The sequence below is a fragment of the Homalodisca vitripennis genome, chromosome 3 (assembly GCF_021130785.1).
Source record: "Homalodisca vitripennis isolate AUS2020 chromosome 3, UT_GWSS_2.1, whole genome shotgun sequence".
In the NCBI taxonomy this organism is placed as follows: Eukaryota; Metazoa; Arthropoda; class Insecta; order Hemiptera; family Cicadellidae; genus Homalodisca; species Homalodisca vitripennis.
The window spans coordinates 82,694,231-82,707,726 of NC_060209.1; the positions used below are offsets into that span (position 1 = coordinate 82,694,231).

General features: G+C 32.9%; 1 protein-coding gene across 1 annotated transcript in view; it reads right to left on the reverse strand.

Moving 5' to 3' along the window:
- Positions 1 to 13,496, reverse strand: part of LOC124357119 (visual system homeobox 2-like) — a 193,882-nt gene that overhangs the window by 132,053 nt on the left and 48,333 nt on the right. Inside the window, exon 2 of the mRNA XM_046808589.1 lies at positions 9,878 to 9,934. Coding sequence (XP_046664545.1) covers positions 9,878 to 9,934 — 57 coding nt within the window. The remainder of the gene's footprint in view (positions 1 to 9,877; positions 9,935 to 13,496) is intronic.

A 13,496-nucleotide genomic window follows, 5' to 3' on the forward strand; every position in this document is an offset into this window, starting at 1 on the left:
TTTATTTATTTTTTTTTAGGAGAAGCCGATCTCCTGTTATGCCTCATTCTGCCCGTCCTCATGGGCCACTGGCCTGTGCGAGGATCTTATCAAACAGAATAAGGGGGAAAGCCGATACAGTACAAGGTTGATTGTACTGATAAATAGTGCAACGGTCACAGACAGGATTCGAACCTGCGCTATCTCTAACTCAGACTCAAAGTACAACGTCTTAGACCACTCGGCGTCGGCACTCCCCAGTGATTGATTGATTTACTACCGTAGGAAAAAATATTGAAAACTTGGTAGAGTCCTAAATATTAATTTCACTGCCAAATAGCAACAATTTTGTTTTTACAACTTGTTAATATTCCTGTCTCTAAAACCTAAAAGCAATAAATGAGTAACAGTCTCCTAGCGCGCCTGGCGGCAGAGCGCTTAACTTTACTCCAGTAGAGTAAAATCTCCAGAGCGGTCAAAAACATTCTGGAACAGAAATCTTAATGTCAAAATTCAAAATCTGGCAACAGCTACTTTTGGCGCGGTAATTAGAACGAACATTTTACAAGTAAACCTAGATATTAAAAGTTATTCACAATTGCTGTAATATCACATCTTCCAAAATCTAATAATTTCATTGTCCATAAAATGATATTTAGGATTTCTTTAAAGTAACAGTAATCCTCTACATAAAAGGAAAGTAACAGAAATATTTAAGCTATAAGCACATATGAGAAATACAAATTTAGAGAATGTAAAGTAAATAAAGCAATTAATGGTCAGATTCATACAGTCGAAACATATTACGACTAATTTGTGTTTTGTTGACATAAGCCTGGTCTTTTTATAAGAGATCTGCATACCTAAGTGAAGAAAATATTAAAATTGAGAGAGTAAAAATTGTTGAAATGAAGCTAGTAGTACAGATTTCAGCTATCGACGTAATAATACATGCACCGATGCCTGTGTATGGAAATATTACCAAAAACCATCAAAGATATCTCTGGAAATAGTCTGGTCATGGACAGTGAAGACGCAAAACACCAATGATTTCCAAAAAGGAAATACAAAATATAGTGCACTTTAAGTAGTATGTTAATCTTCTACACTCGAAGAATATTCTCACACCAAGTTTTCAGATTAGATGTAGACGGGAACGGCATGGAAGATATATCTTAAATTGACCTAAAGCATATAAATAGCCTATTGAACAACATACGGACTGAAGATTACTCTAATCACTTTTCAACCAGAATAATTATAACAGGACATACAATATCAACACTATTACTATTATTATTGAAACTATTTGTATACAAATAACCCTTTACTACTATCTTAAGAAAAGAGAAACAGGATTCAAATATGATAGAAAAGAGACTATGGAAAAACGTCATGTATACATAATATTATAGTAGTGTAAACAAACAAGTCAAGTAAAATCATTGAATATTTAAAATCCTAACATAAATACTGTAAGAATACAATACTAAATATAACAGTACAATTATCGATAAAGAAGACAAAAACCGTTTCTGGGACCCCGCGAATATACCGATATTGCAAAAGGAATACAATATTGATCATTCTTTTAATGACATTTTAGATTAGTATAATGTTAATATATTATTTTGATTAATTGTATTATGTATAGAAAACTTTCTAATACAAAACTTTCTTTTTGTTTGAGTAACGAGTCTTATGAAGTATAATTTTAAAATTTCATGTTGATATATAACAACTTTTGTTCATAACAAAATGTTTTAAAAGCAATTAATTCATTTAACAGAACAAATAATTATTATAATCTAACAAAACTTATTATAAAATATGAAGTTTAAAATCCAAAAAAATATTCTTTGGCTTACAGCCTCCCCCCCCCCCTATAAAACATTTGAGATATACATCCTAAAAATATTCCAGAGATCTTATTTGAAATATTACTAAGATATGTTTTAAAAAAATGTAATAAAAGCTTATAAATTTGATTTAAAATTTGACTCAATGAAGGTCGAAATTTCAAATTATAGTGTACATGTTTGTTTCTATGTCCATGTTATGTTACCATAATTTACATCATGCCAGTATTTAAAAACCTGTATAGATACATTCCTATCCAAGTAGGCTAGACAAAAATAATCGCAAACAACGAAACCGAAAAAATATATAATTGAATAAACTGTTAGGGAAGGAGATTTTGAGTCAACCCGCAGATTGTAATTCCCAGGTTCTCATGTAACGAAAATAATATTGTTAAGTAGCATGTACTGAGAACTAATATGCCGTTTAGAATCAACGTCCTACTTTTCTATGAAGTTAACAATGTCTGCTTTTTGAATTTTTTGTCGTAGCTTTGTTTATTTTTGCAGGCTTGTAGAAGGGTACGTACCTAGCATAATCTCCTAAACATGTAAAACACTGGGTTTTTAAAGTAGACTGTCTCTAAGTCTATGCTATCGTGTTAACGGAGATACCCAAGAGTTAGTAAAACTAGAATTGAACTTTCAATACGTAAAGCAACTTGATCTTTTATGTCGTTAAATGTCTAAAACTTAAGTTAGATGTTTCGCAAACCTCTCCAAACCGGTAGGCGATTATATTTGTGCTAGTAATGTATTCAAATTCAGAAAAAATGAAAACCCAACTTTTTGTATTTTGTGTGGAAGGGAGAGGCCGCGGTTAATACTCTTCTTTTTTATATATTGTTTAGGGTAATAAAGGTACACGTTGTTTAAAAGTCTAAATACATCTTCGATAGGTTGTAAATGTTTAAACTAAACAATAAACGATAAAATTAATCAGAAAATATTCCTTCTTTGTATACATATTCAAACTCGGTTTCCAATCTATTTGAGTTTGTATTTAAACAACTCGTAGTCAATTAGAAGAAAATTGAAATTTTTTTTGTATGTGTACCAAATGTACTATATAACATGTAGTTAATACTTATGCGAAAAGAGACAGTAGATGACAGTGCTCGTGGATCCAAGATCCAAATGATGATCTATTAGTAATTCTATATTTTTACTGCAGTTAAGCTACATAACATTAACTGGAACTAACTACCATATTTACTTTCTACAGCCTTATATAAAACCCAGCACGATGCCGATCATTTACTGAATAATCTCCGATTATAATAGGTCTTGATCTAACAAAAATTCTTAAAATCAACGAGATGAAACATTACTAAGGCAATTGTATTGTTCATATTTAAGCGAGAACTAATTGTATACATTATTCTACTTTACAGTCTGTACTAAAAGCAAGAAGGCTTTTTTCCCGATTAATTAAATTTACGACTCCAAGTTTTACTCTGCAAGTTTCATGTCACCGGATTGGCCAAAGTAAGGGACGCAGTTTTACTACTCTAAAGCAGTACTTTTTTCATTTCAGTATTTCGGATTGAAAATAGATACAGTATAGAATTGATATATGGTGTAGTTATATTTGTGCGGCGGTATATCAGATGGGTAGCCAAACCAGCCGGCTTACCATACATAATGACATTGGCTGGACTTTCCAACATCATTAAGAAACTATGAAAGACTGAGCGATTTAGTGGTAATTAAATTAATTCGCTTATTAGATATATCGGTGAATAAATCAGAATTAGGACAAAACATAGTACCCAGGCAGTAAATAAAGTTCTGATTTCGCTCATCGCTATTTGAATTTATATACAGTTCGCCTACTGTTACGTTTAATATTTTTGGTGGAGCACAGTATTTTTTTCTCTCCGCTAAACTATGGAGATTATGAAAATCTCTAGCGGTCTGTTTCGAATAAAAAAATAGACACAGAGTTCGTAAATTATTATGATAGATGTTTAGTGATATTTTGCTCATAGTTATACAGATGGTCATGGCTTTTCACTTTTCCAACATATGAGTCTGTGAATGAAAAACAAGTTTTAGTATTCCTACCACCTAAAAGATTAAAAAAACAACATAAAGAGAGTTTTCAACCTAAAGCATTGTATGAACAACACATAAGAGAAGAGTTGTCTTACATAAAACGAACAAAATTGTAAAACAAAGAAATCTTGTGTGATAAGTGTTAAGAGTAAGTTTAGGGGTTCAGACCAGAGACCACGACAGCTTGAGTTAGTACAAATTAAAGTTTTGTGTATCCTTCGAATATGAATCAGGAATATGTGGTTCGTACTACATAAATATTATTGCTGATGCTCGAGGGACTTGAATGACGGCAATAGTAGTTAAGAGAATCGAGGCGTCTTAAGAAGGCTGAAGTTTATTGCGGTGGTTGGATTTCATAAGACTTCCACTTTCTTTTGTATATATTATTTTATCATTTCAATGGACTTTATAGATTTCATATTCACGTAATTGTTTTTAGATAAAGATAAAAAAGTAGATTTATAAAATTTATTTTATACATACACACATTTGATCAAAATATTAAAATACTATAGATTCATTACTTTTGTTACTAAATACAGTTAATTGATATCTGTTTTTATTAGGTCTGTTTCAAGCAACTTCGTCGAGTAGATGTCATTTTAAAGACCGCTCACTATTATTGACATTATGAGTGGAGACTTCCGAAACCGGTCGGAAAAGAATCAAGCGCTTATAGAAATTCCTTTTGGGGGTGTATTTTAATATTTACCTTCAGGATATGTTTATGATGTTAAATCTATAACACAAGTGGTCAGAATTAGTTCACAGGTTTTCCGAGTTTGCTGTTTGTAGAGGCGTTGGCGGCCTCTGAAAAAATATTTGCTTGTGTTTGATATTGTGATTGTGTATGATATTGACATAAGTAACTAGATATATGAGCTTTGCGAAGAAGATACGTAATAACTATAAAAAAAAACCTACTAAACCAATCCACAAGCACATTTTATTTAGATTGCCAGCTAAGTAAACGGAAAAGAGGTAAAGAAGAGAAAATTAATTAAATCAGAAAGGAATTATATATTTGGAGTTAGAACTCTTTAAAGTAGGGTTATCGAATTTTTCCGACTTATGCGATTTTTTGTAACACAAGAGCAGACTTCTTAGTTACGTAATGTAAAAGGATCTAACGAAATGTAACTGCCCAGATGTCGCTTGAGACTAAAGCAGGCCAAATATAAAAAGTAACGTTTATGTTTTTGCATTTTTGTAAAAAATGTAATTATAAGCAGGGTCAGATTAATGTTATATTTAATTAAGTACCTTTAACTAGTATTGATTCAGTTTTGATTTTGAAATACAATTAGTTTTCTATTGATATGTCATTAATTAAAGGTGCTATTTTACGTGAAGTCTTTGTGGACTGCAAGCTTTTAGCGGATACTGTATAACTCTCATCCGCTATATCCATCCACAAATAAATTACGTGGGGTCCTAAGTATTCTGTTTCTCTGAGTGACAATACAAAAGGCATAAATAAAACCAAATCAATCAAATTAATTTATAAACCTTAAAAGTTTTGGGACTAATATTGGAATTTAACCCGTCCAATTGGCTATGATTTATAGATGGTAAGAATTGGCTTAGGAGACAGTTTCAGGCATTAATTTCGAGTTAGCTTGGCTTGCAAGTTTTATACACTTAATCATATTATGATTTTCAAAGTACAGATGCCGCATTAGGTCTTATATTTACACGCAGCGCTCTTTTTACTCTTGATAAGATGCAAACAGTCCGAAGAAGAAACCATCATGTTCATCCTTAAAGTGACAGACATTCTTACACTAGGGCCTTTCTCACTTGAGTTTAGAAACTTACTGGCTGGAGGCACGCAGAATTTGGTTAAGGGGAATAGTCGACCAGAAAAGTAGTAGACCAAGAAAATACTTTGAGAGCTGAAACGAATAAAAGCAAATGTCCTGGTTAAGACAGGACTCGGCTAGACAGAATGGGTTGATGTTCGCTTTGCGAATTATGCGACTTTCAAAAGTAAGGATAGGTCGAAAAATATTAAAATAATGGCTAAATTATTTCGAAGGAACCTTAAACATAGCTCTTGTGCTAAAAAAATTAAACTTTCTACAGTTCCGCTTGCATCAAGCAGATTTCTTTCTTAATACCATTATATTTTCTCTATCTGATTCCAACCCGTTCTTTTATAGGTTTCTTATAAAACTAATCCTATGTTCAGTCCAAGTCACGCACGAAGGTGGTCAGACAGTCGGACATTCCGTGCGAGGCACCGCATCCTTTACTTGCCTTCACTATTCATTCAGGTTATAACACTGTTGTTTAACGTAACTTTGACATTATATATTTTAATCGGTAAATCTCCGTGGTGGAAATGAGCCAATTGCTGCACCCCACCCTGTAATAACACGGAAACCGAAGCCCGAGAGGGTGAGACATGGAATGATCATAAGTTCTAGAAAACGTTTTGAGTACTTCTCAGTTTTTCTACAGATAAAATTGGAAGCTTGCCTCAATCAGTTTATCTTCTGAGCATAATTATTGTTTTTATATTAAGCAAATCTGTTCTTCTCTTCCTCAACCTATATCTCCTACAATCTGATCATCTTGAGCACACTAGACCTATTGAAATGTATACAACCTTCACTTTAACTGGTGTGGAAATGACGTATTTTAAGAGTGCAGTTGCAAGAACACATCCGGGACAATAATGTACATTCTCTGGTTCAGGAAGATTAGACTAAGGAACAAGATTATGCCCATTATACTCTGGTTGATTTCGAGGAACTGGCAAATACTTTGTTAGGCCACTTAATGGAACTCAATAATCATCTATTTTTGGTGGCCAGGCTATTCTTCATAAGTAACAAAGTCATATTTAGGACTAAATGTTTTTCTGATAGCACTATTCTGCTGCCACATGCTAAACCTCGTCAACTCCGGAGTTATCCAGATCTCTAGTTTAGCCCAGCTCAAGTGGTCGAGGCCGGACGGTTATGAAATATGTGAGAGAGAGATCGTCTAGAAACCCAAGATCCGGGCTGAAAGGGACTCAAGAGCCCCCCAATGGGCCTCTCTTTTGTCTTTGCCTGACACCTTCACACCAGCTGGCCACAAAGGCCATGTCACAGCGGTGCTGTGCCAACCAGCCCTGCCCTCACATTCACACTCACTCACACCACCGCCCTGTCGAGTCACCACCTCGCTCAGTCTCGCTTTGTGCTGGCTAAATGTTGGTTTCTGGTTCCGTATGTGCGTCATCGCGCTGCGCTTGTTTACATCATAACCCGACCCGTTATCTCAGTTTGTGCTGTGTGGTTCACCTGTTGTCATATCGCGCTATCTACGATTGAACTTGTGTTTTGTGGTTTAATCTTGAAACTGATTTGTTTTCAAACTGTGTACAATTTCTTAGCATGGCATTTGATTGAATTCAACACACCATTCAATCACTATTGATTTTTACTTTGTTTATTTTCTAATTGCAATAGCTACAATACGAAATTACTTATAGAGTACTTTCTCAAATTCTTATAACCTCAAAATAAAACGTTTTAGCTGTATTTTGCCTAAATGGTATTATATCAAACATTTCAATTGCTCGCAAGGTGCCTTTTTTTAGATATATTTAAAGTAAGCTTCCAAGTAAACCATTATATACGAATAAACGTGTATTGTTAAAATACTACTATAAATACAACTGCATTGGTTCGTGAATTAGTAGTGTCGGCAGTGGTCTTATCATATAGGCAGTGGTCTATGTCGACATCCAAATAACATATTTTAGGATTTCATTGTACAGTGTTTTGCTAAATAAACGTAGGACGTAGGGAGTAGTTTATAATTGCTAAATTTAATTATAAAAAAATTAACATTACTAAACGGCAATTTAAAAAGGTTGAATTTGCTTCATGAATATCTCATACACTTGGTTCATTGCGTTATTATCTCATATCTAATATATTGAACTGTAAAGTAAAAGTAGCTACAACAAAATATGTTACACGTGTGTTTTACCAAACAGTCCACAGAATGTAAAGTCTATCATAATCCAACAATCCATCAAAATTATATTTAAAATATGTTTAATTTATGCATGTTTTTATCCATGCGTGTTAATTAACAAGCATATGTCTAATTTATAATACATGTATTTAAATTCACGCTGAACTACAGTACTTTAAATTTTTTACATTACATTTTTCAGGTATATATCAATTTCTGCTAATCCAAAACACACAATTTTATTAATAGATGAGGCATGCTACTGCCTATTTCACTGGGATTCAATTATACTTTAGAAAACTACATAGTAAAACAATTAAATTTGTATCGGTAATAGGAAGTTATAAAACTTAAAAGTCAAATTAAATTTTTTATTTTATACAAACAAATGTTATACGTGAAGGAAATACAAATTATCATAACTGCCAGAAAGCATATTATTTTTGTGTTTTATTATATTGTTGCATTTAGGGAAAATTAAAAAAACGTCTAAAATTTTAATAAAACTTTATTTAAATTGTTACTCGTTAATTTATAACTATGACAACCTTTAAATCCATCTCATTGAAATATTATTTTGCTGCAAAATAATAAGAGTATCAATAAGAACATATTAAATAAAAAACACGTTACCTAACAGTGTGTTTACAATCTATTGCTAATTAATTAATCCTTCAGAAAGAAGCACCGAGACTGACAACCTTGTTGTTTCAGGGGCATGATTCTGCATTAATTACATTGGAACTTCCGACCTTCGCGGTAATTAACTTACTTACTGGAAAATTTAATTTTCCCGCATGAATAGACATTTGATTCAGCAACTTAAAAATAATTACTGGTAAAATTACTGTTCTTGGTGAATATATGGGGGAAATAACATGTAAGTCATCACTTTGAGGATAAAAATTATCGTTTGTACACAATTAAAAGTATTCAATACAGAGTGAATTTCTAAGGTGTAAAAGAGAACTATGAAATAAATTAAAAGAGGGGGCACAAGTTAAAGATGTGTAATGGGCCGTATCTCACCGGAAAGGAAAGGAACGGCGAAGCGCATAACTGACCCTAGGGAAAATCAATAAGCGAAAGAAGGGTAGTATTGTTGCGCTGAAGAGGTACTTATGTTGGCAGCCATGTTGGATCGGGCTAATTAATGGGCCTGGCTCACTGAGATAGAGACAATGAGAGTAGACAATGGCAATGAACATAATCGGCCCTACGCGACACCTTGTCGCACACCACACTAGACTTTCCTCTTCCATCCCTTCACTAACAGGCGGGGAGTACTCAGATGAAAAACTGAGGCAAGCGGTTACACCTACCCTAAACAAAAATTCATGGGTGGATTATTTTTAAAATGGTTGCACTCGACTTTCCCTAATAGTTCTAGAGAAATTACAAATTACAAAATGTTCCAAAAAATTCAAAAATTATTGTTCAATCCCATTTACCCGACACTTATTTGTCCGTTTGGTCTTTATTTTTTTTAACTTGGTTAATGTTGTATTCTGAGCGTTTAGAGCAGCTTTCTTCTAAAAGAAGTCATTCAGCAACTATGACTTCGCTGACGACTACCATGTTTGCAAGCAGTTATCAATATAATTATCTTTTGGCATTTCTTATAATATGCAAAAAGTTATGTAGAATCAATATAGTTTTATAGTTTTTGCATATAACTTAGTATCTGAGTTACTTACAGTCCATATGTTAATAAACAGAGACATAATATACATTTTATTTCACTTCAATCTAATCACAACAAATTTAATAATGTTTTGCAACAGCTTCTAAAATAGAAATTGTCACCAAAGATTGTTTGTGTGGATTAATAAATTGTATTATGATATATTTTCAAACGGGAAAATCTTTTTAGAGTTTAAAATATTTAATGTTATAATAGCCAATTGGTAGCAATATCTATTTATTATACATATAACTGATAATACATATGTATTGTACTTTTAAAATATTGTAAATATTTTCATTAAAAATATTGTACTTACTTGGCATACAGGAGCCTGAGGAACCAAAACTGGAGTTTCTTTGGAGCTGGGAGAACCCTGCAACACAACATGTATTTGTTTAGACCTCTTGCTGAAGCTGTATACATTGATCGAGCACCCCACTGTGGAACATAATATGTTACTTGCTATTAAATAACTGTATGCCATTAAAATATGTATGGGTGTAAAAACTTAATGCATAAATTCAAAGTTGTATAGGACTACTAAAAAAATAATATTCAATGGTAAGTCAAGAGAACAAAAATACAATAATACACGGTATAAAGACTTTAAATTTTTTTTTCGAAATATTTTTCGTAAATTGTTTTTATTTTCCACCGAAAACAAACAGTACAGACAGTAACATTTCAAAAGTTCTCACATCTTCAGGGAAAAAGCTCTATATGCAAAATATTGTTAAAGATAATATTTTTATTTCCCGAAGAACATATGATTTTTTAACATGATGTTTTGGATTATTCATAGACTTTGGGGGTATTATTCAGAATGGCCTCGTCACTTCGTGCTAAATTTGTGTGCTTTTGTAATAAAAAACATAACAAAGTTATAAACATATCGAATCATGTTCCTATAAATTACACACTCGCCGTTCTTAATTCAGGAACGACACCTTTGGAAATTCAGTCCCGGCTAATTTCACCGAAAATAACATAAAAATGTAGAGAAGTGGGTTTTATGTAATGAACACAAAATAAAACAAACTATATCATAGGTTTCATATCAAATTTTCTAATAGTGGCGCAACTCTTCCATAAAAAACCCAATTTTTGCATCTTTTTACAGTGGCTAATCGTACCTGGCTTGAAGGAAACAGGATTTTTCGGAAATTTGCCATCGTTTAGTGATACAATGCAATCAGTAACCAGGTAGCCATTCCTATTTAATAATAAATTTTAGGTCATGTCTATTTTGTATTGTTGTTAATCATAGTGAGAAACATATTAGCTGAAATAATTAATCTAAAATAAATTAAATAATTATATATGAATAATTTATGACTGAAATATGGAATTATAAAGTGAGCACTACCAAGTTTCTTCTTTTAATCCTGGGAAAATATCTAGCTAAAACTTTATTTTTATATACTGGAGATCCTTTAATACTTCTGTAACTTATTAGGTTACAGATGTATATGACAACTGAGACAGGCACACTACATTTCTATATCATATCGAGCTAACTTGTCCACTAACACACGTGAATATTAATGACATCCTGTTGCAGCCGATGGTGAGGTAGGTATGCCATGCCCAAGTACAAAATTAATGCCCACAAGACAGTTTTACCTCGAAGACGTAAATAAAGCCCTAGAACCCAGTAGTCCAGGAGCCTATAACCAACGCAGATTGTGTAAGGAGACAGAATAACCTGGTTATTCTCGAAATCAACACATAAATTTCCCCCAAGAATAAATAAAACTCAGCTTTGCTATTTTTGGAAGATCGAAATGGAAGGGTATCAAATGGGTTAAAAATATAAAATGATCAATTTTTCTCAGATCATATTTTTCATAGCTTGAAAAATTTTAAACCAACAATCAGACATATAAACCAATGGAAAATAAGTGTCAGTTAAGCATGCACAGACCCTTTCAGTATCTTTACATAGTTATCTGATGGTGGTACAACTATTATTAGTGTGTTTGATAATTTTAAGTCTATCAAGCTAGGAAACATACAATGAGAGAAAAAGTATCGTTTTATATTTTTAACGCTATTAGTAACCCCGCACCCCCCACCCTTATTTCGACGACCACTAACAGTAGCATGATTGACGATTAAATTGTTTCTCAGAAATATTTCTCAATCGATTTCAAGAAAAACCGGGTTGTGTACTTATAAAGTGCAAATTATCTCTCGGCTGTTTGGACTATGAAGAAGCCGGAAGATCAGGTAGCATCAGATATCAGACAGCAAGTTGCGGTATAAGGAGGTCATAAGCAGGCGGTAGGCCAGTAGAGCCAGACAGCGTAGCAACCACATTGTTCCACAGTTGACCTGACAAAATGTATCAGGGGGACAGAAGCAACCAGTAGCAAGACAGCAGAGACCAGGAAGCCGGCCTCGTTACGGGTAGCAGATTAGGCCCGCGTAGTGAGCACAGTAATTCCGCAGTTCCTGCCCATTGTTTGACGTGGTGGTTACTTGTTAATGAGCATGATTGGGCGTATTCACACTCTACTTAACTCTCCACACCCCGCCACCAATATTTACCCGCCATCTTTACTTCTCTTGTTTGAAACTAACGGTCTACTGGAGCAGGCGGTGAATGTAATTACTCCTCAATTGGGTCTAGTTATCTCTGATTAAAACCGTAACGTCGATGGTTAGGTGTGTGGTTGGGAGACAATTCACATTAAGTACTCACTTCAAGTGAATCAGTAATTAGTGCTGTATTTTAACAGTGTTGATTTCCTGTATTGAACTCTAATGACGTTTTAGTAAAATCAGGAGAATTATTGTAAAAGTATTTAAATAGCTACGAATTAAGGTTGTGATTAATTGTACATTTATATTCTACGAATTACAGTGATTTCCGTTCTGTTAAATAAATTGATACACAGTTGAGTGCGTGTGACGTATTCCCTTGCGACAACTAATGCAGAACACAAGATACGAGTAGATCTATAGACTAATTTTGTCGACAATGAGTTCTCAATTTTCAATTTTTTTCAGATTAGTATTATTAGATAAATATTATCTGAGATCCAAAACAGTTTAACATTTTATTTTCATGACTTGGAACCTAATTTAGTTTTAATGGAAAACACACACTCACATTTTTGGACTACAAGCATAGTTTTAATCATTTTGTCTTATTCTTTTTATATTTTGCTTCACATTGTTTTATTATTTCAGAAAATACAAATAAATACCTTATCAGGATATTTGAAAACAATTAATAATAATAACTATAATATATTATTTTATCACAACAAATAAATTCTAATTACTGATTTAATTTTCTTTTATTTGAGACTTCTTCTAGAGACTTCTAGAAGCAGCAAGAAATTAACTACTTTGAAGTAATCTCATTCGAGGAATTATTGCATATTTCAAAAGTATCAATAGGTACATTTTTATTTGTAAACTTGAAACTTTTGTTACATATTTAGAAAATATTTATTTCAATTTGTACTGTATGCATATTAATTAGTATAGTAAATTGACTATATACAGTAAGAAAATTTCCTTTAATACGTTCTTAATTCACAGCACCCAGTTTCATAGTTTCCTTATACATACAATTAAATATTTACAACTTGTGTAGTAAGAATAGTATTATTCCAGGTTTGGTACGCAACATAAAAAGACAAACAAACACAATAAACAATATTTTAAATAAAAATTCAGAAATGTCATAAACTGGTACAGATCAAATGTTTAGCATGGAACTACGAAGTTAAACTAACAGATAGAAGTCGTGATCAACGTTCAACTGCAAGTCGAGCGCCTGTACTAAGTTACGCAGCGCTTCGCTCACGTTTCAAGCCATTGTTTGTGGCCTTTCATCGAACACGCCCATCGCGGATCAAAAAGTCCCGCAATAATTCCTGTTTTCTACAAACACACCTCAAAAAGCGTATCGAATAAAAGAG